We start from the raw sequence: 12,775 nt of genomic DNA, 5'->3' as shown, positions 1-12,775 counted from the left end.
CCACGTCTCCAGACCCAGTCCAGCTACTTGCAGGCTAAGCGTGGACAAAATGGCCAATCCAGCCAGCAACCAGACTCCTTTTCCCAGCCGCCGTTGCCTGCATGGCTTGTGCCCGTCTCCATGGAGTTCCCAGCCACACCTGCACTGGAAAACTCAGGTTGGGGTTGCCATGGAAACCAGCCTCATCCTCACTGGAAGCAGGCAGGGCAGAGCAACACAGGAGGTTACTCCAGAGCAGCTGGGAACTTGCAACAAGGGCAACTTGCTCTGAAGCCAAGACAGAGCTGTGCTCTGTAGCCTGCGTACTCTGGGCAGGGGCATGCAAGCACGAGATCCTTACAATGGTGACAGCCTGGTCTGGAGCCAGGGCAGAACCACAATCCTCTGTGTGCCCCTACCCAGAGCATACAGGCTACAGATCGTGGCTCTACTCTGGTTCCAGAACAAGCTGTCCCCATCCCAAATTCCCAGCGGCTCTGGAGCAGCCCCTTGCACTGCTGCCATGTGTGCAGGCTGGATCCAGTTGGCCAGGGACTCCATTTCCCAGCCAGCCTCACTTGCATGGCTTGTGCCAATCTCCATGGCAACCCCAATCTGAGCTTTCCCACACAGGTGTGGCTGGGGTCTCCATGGAGACTGGCACAAGCCATGCGCACAGAGGTGACTGGGAAATGGAGTCTCTGACCAACTGGATCTGGCCTGCAGGCTGGACTTTGCCTATTCCTGCTCTAAGCTGCCTCCTGCCGGCAGACCAGGCTATTTGCACAGCCCAGCCCCACCCTCCTGCCCTTCCTGTACAAGAAGGTTATGCGACTACTCCATGGGTTCCCTTCCAGGGGTGCCCTGCACTCTCTGCCTTGCAGCTCCCATGCCTGGCATTGTCATTCCCTCCCTTCCCAGTGTGCTGCCCCATGCATTTGGGGCTGGGCGGGGGAGGGAGGGAGGATTGCATTCATTTGAATGGTGGTACTGGATTGTAAATCTGTACTCTGTGAGGGAGAAGTGGCTGCAAACTTCTCTCCCTCCCCCATGCTGTTTGTTTTGTGTGTGCTCTGCCCCTTTGCTCAGTGGATGCCTTGCAACTGGGGGAAGGGGAGGCACTGGAAGACTGCTACAGCTGCTGCCTGGAGAAGTCCTCCGGGGGGGACAGCTGGCCCCTGGAGAAGCTCCCTCTCCATCCCATTTCATGTGAAGGTGATGATCCAGCCAGATCCCAGGCACTGGGGTCTGGAGCCCCAGTCCAACTCAGTGCTGGCAGCAACTGCACACATGCTTCAGTGAACATGGCCCTAGAAGTAGTTTGTCACATAATATGAAGTAGTCCCCAGCACTTAAAATACAATTTCAACAGGAATTTACACTGGCCAGTCTCACCAGGCCTGAATCAGTGGTCTTCAAAAGCCACTAGTTATAGTTAGCCAGAGTTTCACAAAATGGTATTCTTTCAGGTTCATGTAAAACAATGTTCTACATGACCACAGACCAATTCCCCACAAGAGATTTTCAACTTCATATAAAATGGGCTAGCAACTCTTTCCATTTTACCTCAGAACACAAGCTGGAACTTTCTGGTTCTTTAACTTTTGAAAAATAGCTTAACTGGCCCAACTCCACCAATCTGAACAGTCTTCTGGGGGCGTCTTAACTGGCCCACTCTGCCAATACTCTGTCTTCAGACTTAGCCAGAAAGTAAACCAATGATTGTCAACTCTCTCATCATCCTAATTCAAGAAAGATCATGGTATTACTGTCCCCAGCTTAATATCACTAAGTCTTCCAGATACTGCAAGTCAGGTTAAAACTAACTGGGATTGTTTTCAGGCCCTTGGGCCACACTTTCAACACAGAATTACTAGACAAGTTAAGAGTGTGCACTTAAGGGAGGAAAGAGGCAAGATGGGATGCACCCAGAGTTATTACCAGGTTCTCCAAAAGGTTTGTAAACCAGGGCTGAGTTTGGGGGTCCTCAGACCCAAAGTCAAACAGTTTTTCTTGCTTCCATCTTTAATGAAGTTTTACACAGTCCTCTAAACAACCATTAGTCCTAAATAAGCAACATTCAATCTAAGGTTTGGATTCATATACAGCCTTAGGTATTTGGTATATAACACATGCATTCATTTTACCTGCCTTCAAACAGCTAAGGAAAAACAAATGGGAATACAGTATATTGGTGTTTCTAATCAACAAAAAAAAAATACAGATAAAATTCCTCAAATATATTCCATCACACCTTCATTTTATTTATGTAATGAAGAGGAGGACTGTCACAGCCTACCATACTTAGCATTGTAAAAATGACATTTATCTATCTAGGATCACTCCTCATATCCTAGAGTTCAAAAAATATAGGTACTAGAGGCTTGCTGCACCAGACATATGCTTTCAAAAGGAGCAGGACAACTGATTCTCCTCGAGAACTGAAGTTCTGTTAAAAAAGACTGTGTCTTTAAAAACTGACAGCATTTGTAACCTTACATGTACAGGTTACACCTGGTCTCGCTGTACTTTATTCCTCAAACTTGACTCCTAGGATTGAAGGAGACAGAACTGACTTGCACAATTGTCAACGGTTTTCCTCTGTAAGGTGTGATAGTACCTAACCTATTTATCCCCGTGTCATTTTGGTGCCCTGGGATATTGTCCCGAGCTCTACAAAGAACTGATTTAACCCCCTAGATGAACTTTCACAGCCTGGATAATACCATACCTTCCTACATTGTTTTAATAATTTAGTAAATCTCACCGTTTGGTATTTAATAGGTCTGCTAGCGCATAAATGTCACTGCAACCAATCTGAACACAGGCTGAAATGGAAAACCACTGAAATTAGCATGAGGCTTTCTACGAACTTCAGTGAATTTTGGATAAGGACTGTAAATACATGGCTTATCCCAACACATTCCCTCAAAACCCCTGCGGACTCTAACATGAAGAAACGAGTGACTGAGTACATGTGCTAGAAGTATAGATCTTTGCAGAGATGCATTAAAGTGTTCTCAAGCATATAGATCTGGTGGGGGTAAGATATGTACATGTCCAAGATCTATGCACCAATTTTGCATTTTTATTTTTCTACATGAAAAATGCACACTATTTCACAACAACTCAGCTTAAAGCAAGTATACAGGAAACAAAACAACATTTTGATTATTAGATGTTAAATTAAGCTTAGAAAAAAAATTCAATTTTCTCTCTACTTTGTTTTCTAAAAGACGTACTTAATTTCAATTTTTTGACCAATACTTTAACCAAAACAGTACTATCAAACTAACTGAATAAAAGAAACCAAGCACCAAGCTATATAGTGACAAATCAGAGACTTGCTATTTAGAAGTGCTAAGGTGACAAGTTCTTTAGAGGCCCCTCTTGATATAGCTTAAACATATCATTAATATGGTCATACTGGTTTTTTTAAACAAAAAGAAGATACCGTGAAACATTTTAAATTGGCCATGCATGAAACTCAAAGGTGGTTGCCTAGTAGACACTGGTCTATAAAAAAAAAAAAAAACCAAACAAACAAAAACCACTTGTATTAGGAATGACAGCAATACTTGAAAACTAGTGCAAAAAGACAGTTATCTATTTACTATGATTTCCCCCTAAAGGGGGCAGGGAGTCCTTACCACACATACATTTACAGCCCACACATATATTCATAGCACCCGGCCAAATGCATAAGCATCCAAATTGATAACGTTTATTTTACTGTTGTCATTATCACAGAAAGGTTTGACATTATAACCTTGAATTTAAGTATAAAAAGCCCTTCCAATGTAAATAATTAGGCTGTTTTCATCGGAAGCAGAAACAGAAAAGGAAAAAATAGGAGTCAGGGGAGGTGCTTGCTCCCACTCTCATTCATGGTCTCTCTCTCAGATTATTTTTCAGAAGACAATATCTTCTTTTAACAGGAGGCAGTAATAACACAGTATTTTGCAATTTAACTCTGTGACTATTTTATATCAGGCTATTTTTTCAACATATATATTTCTACCCCTATTTTGACCAAGTTATTTGACACTATCAGCAACTTACATGACTTGCTGTCATAAGATGCCATGATGTATCAGATTAATTCACTTATTCCATCTGCAGCTTTCATTCACAACTGATGAGTCTGTAGAAAGTAAAATCTTCCTCCACTTATCCCCAAAAATCCCACACACAAAACACATAAACCACCAAACAATTTAAATCTCATATTCTGGAGTATATTAATTTACAATTAATGAAAGCATAACATACATACATTACCTCTAGTACCTCCCTGCCAAACTACAGCTTTCAAACATAGTATTCTAGGTGATATTTTATGTAGTTCAGTTGCACATGTACTGCAATACCCAATAACAGAAATACAGAAGAATTAAATCAAAGCATGTTGATCCTAACAATGTGCACCCTGCCCTCTCCTTTGCCCAGAAAAGTCAAAACATGGAAAACAAAAAGCATTCAGCCATCCCTGAAAGTTGTTGAGCACCAAAAGCAACTTATCTCCTGAGCATTCCTTTCCTACCCACCTCCTAATTTAGATTTTGCAGAATCAGTTTTGAAAAAAATCTTAATAAGCACTTTGAAGACAGGCAGGAAACTATACTGGGTTTTCACCTAATGAACACCAGTATGTTGATTCAGAAGAAACAGTTTCACCAATCTTTTAGTTTAACTAGAAATGAAAAAGTGTTTCATACACAGGCAATAACAAACACCATTCTAGTTCAGTGCCTTCTCTTTAATATACTTGCGAAAACATTTAAAAAAGAAAATACTGAATACATTATCAAAGTATGGCTTAATTTCAAGTACTGTGACAGAATGAGAGTCAGACAAGATGAAAAGGTACATCTCCGACTCTATGGAGTAAAGTTGATGCGAGTAAGCTTCTCGGAGGGGGGGAAATATGTCTACACTTCTCTTTTCACAAAACAATGATAGAAACAGAGTTACTTTACAATCTGAAACACAGTATTTCTTGCTACTGTATAGCCTTAAGGAATAAACACCTAAGGTAATTACTTTCCTTTCGTGTTTCTTTTAAAATGTTCCTTAGGAGTAAGAGAAACAATTAATGTTCAAACACTATTTGCTCTGCAAACTACAGAATGCTCTTGAAAGTAAACCAAGATCACAACAGTGAATTAAACCTGGACATCAGAAATTAAATACTTCTACTATTTCTACTTTGTCCATCATCTCACCACGGTCTCTCCGTGATACCTAACAGTGTTCCAGAACAGAGCTAATACAGGAGTTCATCACCTCTGACTGATGCGGGGAGTAATCCCCCTAGGTGTAGCTTAAGGTCATTGTAACAGTATACAAAGCACACAATTTATATAACAGATTGTCTTACAGTGAGGAATTGAGAATACACTACCCAAAAGATCCCCGAAACTAGGAACATTGTGAATTAAAACATATCTGGTTATATAAATTGTAATTCTTACACAGCTCTGGTGTAAGTTATGGTTTACTATGTAATATCTCATTATCCTTCTCATGGGAAGTGGCTTCTGTAGAGGTTGTAGCCTGTGTGACAGCTGCAATGCACTGCCTCATGAATAGTATCTATGTGATGATACTGTGTATCAGAAGAGATTAAACTTCCCAACAAAGAAATTCAACCAACCATTAACACTGTTTCCCTGAAAGAAGGGAAGACTACCTTTCTGGCTAAATTTTTTGGCATTTTCTCATTTTTAAGGGGAAAAATCATTGCATAAAAGGTAGGCAATAAAAATAAATTTTAAAAAGGTTGAACGGTATATTTAAGGTCTCCACTAGCCACCAAATGCTCATTGTTTGACACAGAGTTTTTTTACTTGTCCAGGAAACACAAGCTAGAAAAATGACCTCAAACTGTACATAATGCAAACCCTACATCATTTTGTATCCCTCAACATTAAATGAAGTCAGTCATCATCCAGTTTCCATAACAAGTTATATCAGCTATAAATTAGATCGTCTCCAATTGATCCAATATAACCTTTCCCTGAAAACTTTGCATCTCGTTAAAAAATAACAGAAGAAAGGTCTAAGAGACTTGTGTGAAGTTTGTAGAAAAGATTAAGAGGGTACACCAAATTACTATAATACTATTACAAAAATTAAAATGTTATAACATGCAAGAATCCAGCCAAATATTTCATACACATTTTACAAACATTCTTATTTTCCCCTTTACACTCTAGATTATGTTTATTTTTCATATTGCATTAATTAAAAAAAACTCATTAAAAAAAAATCACGTAATATTTCCAACAAATTTAAAACAAGCGTTCTACTCTTTAGAATGTTGCCTTGTTTAGTATATAACACAGGTAGCATTACTGTCTAAATACAAAGAAATATTTTAGTGATATTACAAAAGTGCTCTACAACATTACTTTTCATTAAGTTAAAAATAAAAACAATTCTTTTAAGCCAATTGAGCCAATTTCTTTTATTCTTACAAGATAAACAATCCAGTGAGAAATACTTTAGTATGGTTTCTAGTTAAGTATTATTTCTTTAAAAAATTGTTCTTTCCAAAGACTATAGAATATGAAGAGCCTTAAGAAGCTGAATTTATAGCTCATATTATAGGTTTGTCTCAAATTCTCTGAAAAAAATACAATCTTGGGCAGATACTAGCTCAGTGAAGAACAAAAAGCAACAGGAGACGACGAAATGAAATTCACATATTTATATTAACATAGCTGTCGGTTTTTAAAGTTGCATTGACAAAATGTGAATGAAGGAGAATCATACTTCCCGAAGCTCAAAGGATTATAGAATACAAGGGAATGGTAATTTCCTATATCAAAATAAGCTCCAAAGGGAACACAGTAGTATTATCTTTCTCCTTATAGTAGTATTAGCTTTCTCCTTAATTATTGTTTTAAAAAAAATGTACGACACTTATGTGTGGGTATGTATCTAAATTAGCCTTTTAACTCTTTTCTTGACAATTTTCTTTTAGAGGCTAATCTGAACGACTGATTATCAAGAATTAAGAAAGCACAAAAAAGCTACATACTGTAGAATTAGAAAAATATGAAAGACTCTTTCACTGGTCAAAGTCCTATTAAATGAACATAATGATGCGTGTCCTAGAGTTCAGACTTACACATCTGGAACACAACACATGTATATAAAATTATTTTTATCACTAATTTGTCAACATCTCTTATTATTCTTACTTTAAGCACAAGTTATCTACCACATTATTTATCCTATGATTGATAAGCTTTAACTATGAATGTTTAAAATAAATTCACATTGATTAAGATTTATTTCATTATTTGATATTTAAATGGTCTGCCTTTTGGCATAGGGACAAAGTAATGCCTATTAAAATTGTATGCTTAAAGACAAAGTTGTTCAATTTTAACAAAAATAAAGAGCAAAAAAGTATACATTCTGAACCCAAGCCAGAGAAACCCAATTTGTATGTCAGTACTGTGAGAAATACTCAATGTTTCACTGTACTGAGCTGTACATCTTAGGCCACAAAGGGTGCAGTCCATAGCTGAGTTATTCTAAAAAAAGTCTTAAGTAAATCAAAATAAAGCGTCTTCAATGGTTTTGATTATTTAATTTGAAAAGGTGCCCTATCATCCGACTGGCATATTTACTGTACAAACATTAAGCTTAAAAAACAAATAAACACGAAAAACACACAAATCCGCTGACTTGAACTTTGAATGTTTCAACTGTATCTTACCTGATCCACCAAACTGACTGCTTCCTAATGTAGTTGGTCTGGTTTTCCCACTATTAACAGGTGGGGAAAACATCTGTAAAACAAGAGATATGCTTAAGTTAACTTCAAAACTACATCTATTACTATGAACTGCATGCTAAAAAAGGTTTCATAAGGCAACTCACTATACATTTCTAACAAAAAAAGAAAGCACTATGTAGAACATGCACAGAGAATCACGTTCCAAAGTTATTTTGCAGTTTTATTAATGCCACTAAACTTGACTGCACAGGAAACAAAGCAACCGTAACAAGTCAAGTGATACAACTATTTATTAAAAACAGTTATGCATTAGAAATATTTTCTATGATTCTATATTATTCAAAAGATATCACTTGCTAATTTATAAGATTAAAGTCACTAGATGACTTGAACCAGGAGACGGTTCTAAAGAGCCACTAGTTTGGTTCGGTTCTTAAAAGGAGTCTTGCAAAAGCAAAAAGGTCTAAACAAAAGCATCACCCAGAAAAAGCTTTGCCTGTAACTTCCCCTCCACGACTGCAAGGTAAAGTAAGAGCGGAGTTCCTTGTAGCTTTCAGACATCATCCCGTTACCATTTTTCAAGCCAAACAGCCCCCTCCCCAGCACGCGGAAACTATCCGCAGCGCCCGCCCGCTGCACACAAGTCATCATGACATGATGCCATCTCCGGGCCAGCCTGAACCAGCTGCCCCGACCGCGATTCAGAGCATAAAATCTGGAAGCCTTGGACATTGCATCAACGTTCAGGGGTCCAGCGTGGCTGAGCCGGACCCAACCAAGCCCGGCCCGCTGCGGCTGCCCCTACTTCTCGGATCGCTTTACCGTGGAGAAGCCATAAGAAGACTTCGAAGAATATCCTACCGCACTGAAGTCCAGCAGGTCGCTCAGCTCCTTGTCGGTGCCTATCGCGGCCATCCTCTGCTGCTGGGAATTCATCTTCCTCCGCTTCCCCAAGTCCTAAGACACGGGAGAGACGCGCGCACTTTACCGCGGGGCTGCAGCCTGCGCCCGCACCGCGGCCCCGAACAAAGGCGGGGGCTGGGGGCCGGGGGAGGGGGAGGGGGCTCGGCTCGGGCAGCCGCTCCTCCAACTCCCCAACTCCGCTCAAGTTTCCCGGCCGCCGGGGGCAGGGGACCCGAGGGGAAAGCCGGGGGGGGCGGCTCTGCCTGCGCCGCAACAATGGAGCGAGCAAGTTGTGCCGGGGACGTGCCTCGCCTCGCCCGCCTGCCCCCGGGCCCGGGCTATATCTCCCGCGCCGCCCTGCGGCCCCCGGCAGCGACAAACAATGCGCGGGCTCCGGGCTGCGGACGAGCGCGTGAGACGAGGCGGGGAGGGGGGCTCTGCCCGCGGTGCCGGGGGCTCCAGGGGGCGCGCAGCGTACCGCTCCACACGGCCCGGCCCGGCCGCGGGCTCCGCGCTCAGCCTCCCGCCCCGTCCCAACTTGTCCCAGCCTCGCGCCGGTACCTGCTCCCCGGCCGGCCGGGCTATGTTGGGCGGGCGGGCGGGCGCCGGGGCCGCTGGCGCTGGGAGCGAAGAGCCGCGCGCCCCCGCCCCCGCCCCGCTGCACGAACTCGCGGGCTCCCCTCAGGCGGACATTTTTTCGCTTCCCGGCCTCAGCACCACGTTCCGGCCCGGCCCGTATCCCTCCGCGCTCGGCCGCCGCCGCCGCCTTAACCCTTCCAGCGCCGCAGCCGCTCAGGCGGAGGCTGCACGGCGGTGGGGGGCGCGCAGTGGGCGCGGGGGTCCCTCCCCGGGCGCGGCTACACCTGCGGCGGCGACGCTGCAAGCTGCCCGCCGCCTCAACGGCCCGCGAGCGCCCGCTGGAGCGGCTCCGAGCAGCCACGGCAGCTAACCGAGGGGCCGCCCGGAGCCGGCAGCGCGTCTGCCTCGGCGGGGAGCCTGCCCGGCCCGGGGATCCCGCCAGCACTGAGCCCCGCGCACACAACACCCACAACCGCCCCCCACCCCCATCCTTGGCACGCAGCACCCACCCCCGGCCCACACACCGTACACACAACGCTGAAAACACAACCTACGGAATGTAGGTGACAATGCACAGACACAAAATATCCAGGACATAACAACACAGCATATACTATGAGCTTAATAAGAAGCATATATGCAATAAGCATAATGCAAGTGCTGTATACCAACGTGTGAGATGCACAGGACACACCAAAAACATCTGTGATCCCAAACAATTCCTACAAATACACAAAACCCACCCACCCTCCCTCCACACACAGTAACCAAACCCTACAGTGCCCAGAACACAAACAAAAACAAATACCCACCAGCACCAAAACAACACTCTGACACAATATATAAGCACAGCCACCGCAGGTGAGACCAGAGCACAAGGGCACACACGCACACCATACAGAATACAAACGACTTGTACAACTTATTTGACATCAAGTTTGAAACCTTGATTGATAAAGCTGTCTCGTGGTAAAGCTGATACTGACCTACTTGGTGTCCTCAAATTGTCATCCACACAACCTTCTCTTTATCAGATATCACATAAGTATGTTCAACACACTACAATTAATAATTAAGACCTACACATACAATAAAATACACATACACATGTGGCATTTCCACAAGACATAGCTAAAGGGAAAGAAACAGTCATAGGATTAATATAGAAGAACAGGAGTCAGGTGACTTGTGTTCTGTTCTTAGCTGTCATAGACTTTGTGTATGTCACTTCAGCTTTCCATGCCTCAGTTTCCCCAGCTATGAAACAGGAATGCTAGCCTACCTGAGGGCTCTTGTGAGTCTAGTTCATTCCTGTTTGTAAGGTACTCAGATGTGGTAGAAACATCTGCAAAAATATTAACAGCATAGTGGCCTCATAAGCATGAGTGACTGGTGCCTCCTGAATCGGGGGGGGGGGGCACTCACAGAAGCTGCCGACTGCGGCAGCCCTGGGGGGGCACCAGCCCTGCTGACAGCGTCAGTGTGAGCTGTCAGGGGGGCACACGCACCCTCTACCAGTCGCCTATGCTCATGAGAGTCCACAACTTTTATAAATAGCAAAGATCTTGATCCCTGTGCAGAGTCTGAAGGTTTGATGTGTACATCAGGTCTGCAGAGCCCCCAGGTGGCATCTAGATGCCACCACCTGGACCTCAGCCCACTCTGCAGTAGAAGTGTAGAGCCCTGTGCTCTTTTTCATCCCTACTTTCTGAAGGCTAAAATCCCCTTTCCCAAGAAAGGTTCCCAAGTAAGAAAACTTCACAAAAAAATAATAACTGCGAAGCTACTGTTGCATTTCCCTTTCCTTGGCTAGGAGAGTTAGAAGAAGGCAAAAGACACAGTCTTCAAACTCTGAAGAACATGGGTAGCAAAGCTACACATCCAGGCATATTCAGAGGAGAGCACAGAAGACAGTGGGAAAGGGAATGCTGCTTGGAGCAGTGTTAATTCCTGCATGGATTTCTTCTTGGAAATCCATGAGATTTGCATGTACAGAGAATGGTTGCTCCCTGGCTCCACCCCTCTGGCTCCAGACTTCCCATCCCTAAACCCCAGATTCCCAACTGAGCCATGTTCAAGAAGAGCAGGCAGGATAAAGCAGACAACAGTCACTAATCTCCAAGCTGATAGACACTGCTTACTTGGGGCTGCTGTAGCCCTTTTTCCTCCCCTTTGCTCCCCTCTACTGCCATGTAACAGAGAGATCATCTGGCCTTGTGATCTATAAATATTCATACATCTGCCACTTAAAAATGCAGGAAGTAATTTGTATTAAAATATCAACACAATGATTTCCATTCTCTGTGCCCTGGAGGGACATAAATATGTACTTTTTTTTTGCTTTGATGTATAAATAATGATCCACTTTAGAAGAAAATAACCAATGACAGAGATCAAAATTACATGTTTTTGCAAGACTGTTCCCTAACAGTTTTTTAGCAGGGAGGATTTCTACTATAATGTTAAAATGTTGTTTAAAGTTATTTTGTCTTTCAACTATATATTAGGACCAGCAACACTGCCACTTATACCACAGTGGTGAATGCCAATTGAGAAAAATAGATTATGTATAAGGTAACCAGAGACATTACAGTTCAGTATAGGAATTATTTTGTGCTAATGTGCAATTGGTTTAAAAATCCTGAGTTTTAAAAACAATGTATTTTGATTGTTTTTTACATGCTTTTTGCTTTGAGTTTTTAAGGTTCACATTTAGTAGCCTTTTCCTGCGACCATAAGTGCTATAGCCTTAAAAATAAATAAAAAACAACAAACAGAGATGCTCATATACTCCAGGAGTTGGAGCTTACAGAAAAATGCAAAATATCATGAGACTTATGATAAAACGGTGAGATTTAGCAACACTGCAGGTGCTAATAGGTAGACAAAGAAAGAATAAGCAGCAAGGCTTGACAAAACAAGTGGACTTCAAAGGGCAGGAGAAGAAAGGGTTTTCCTACATACATCAAGAAGCTGATTTTAGAGCAGGCAGTTGGGAAGGCATGAAAAAGCAGATATTCAGAAATTAAAAAAAGAGGGAATAATAGAGAAACTGTGAAAATACAGAAAATGAAAAGGCAACAAAAATGATGGAGTGATACAAAGAAGAGTGGAGCTGGAATACTCTGAAAGTGAGGGGCTTTATATAGGAATCTCCCTTTGAAGTGACTTAGTTTGTTCATCTTACTGTACCTTGATCCCAGATGCAACTGTTTTTCTAAAGCACGTTTTGTGGCATCTTAGCCAAAGTAAGACACCCACCTTTGAAAGGAGTATCTCCATTTTGCAGCAAGTTTATCACTTTCAGGTTTGTTTGGATGCATTCCTAACTATTCCACTTCTCACACCTGGACTGTCCTTTCTGTATACCTGCATGTCCTCCACTGCTCCAGAGTCACAGTGATCGAGTCACCAGTGCTAGTGATAGCACCAGCACTAATTAAGCATGCCTCTTTTCAATGCCAAACACTGACAGACAACGCTCTGAGGGTGCCACCACAATGTGTTTACACTAGTGTAGTTTATATCCATTTCACACACCAATGTCAATTACACAAGAGC

General features: G+C 42.8%; 1 protein-coding gene across 17 annotated transcripts in view; it reads right to left on the bottom strand.

Moving 5' to 3' along the window:
* TCF12 (transcription factor 12) overlaps positions 1-9,334 on the bottom strand; it is a 322,678-nt gene extending 313,344 nt beyond the window's left edge. For 9 of the 17 annotated variants that reach the window (XM_090028812.1, XM_090028811.1, XM_090028817.1 and 6 more), the window contains exons 1-2: positions 8,555-8,689; positions 7,712-7,784 (exon numbers count right to left, since the gene is read on the bottom strand). In XM_090028812.1, the coding sequence (XP_089884938.1) occupies positions 7,712-7,784; positions 8,555-8,668 (187 nt within the window). In that variant the 5' untranslated portion in view covers positions 8,669-8,689. Of the gene's footprint in view, positions 1-7,711; positions 7,785-8,554; positions 8,690-9,196 lie in introns of those variants that run through there. The other 8 variants (XM_090028821.1, XM_090028824.1, XM_090028826.1 and 5 more) reach the window with 3 other exon arrangements.
* Between the last annotated feature and the right edge of the window lie 3,441 nt (positions 9,335-12,775).

The sequence above is a fragment of the Crocodylus siamensis genome, chromosome 15, assembly GCF_052110815.1.
Source record: "Crocodylus siamensis isolate JL-2025a chromosome 15, ASM5211081v1, whole genome shotgun sequence".
In the NCBI taxonomy this organism is placed as follows: domain Eukaryota; kingdom Metazoa; phylum Chordata; order Crocodylia; family Crocodylidae; genus Crocodylus; species Crocodylus siamensis.
This window is presented reverse-complemented; position numbering and strand designations above follow the sequence as displayed.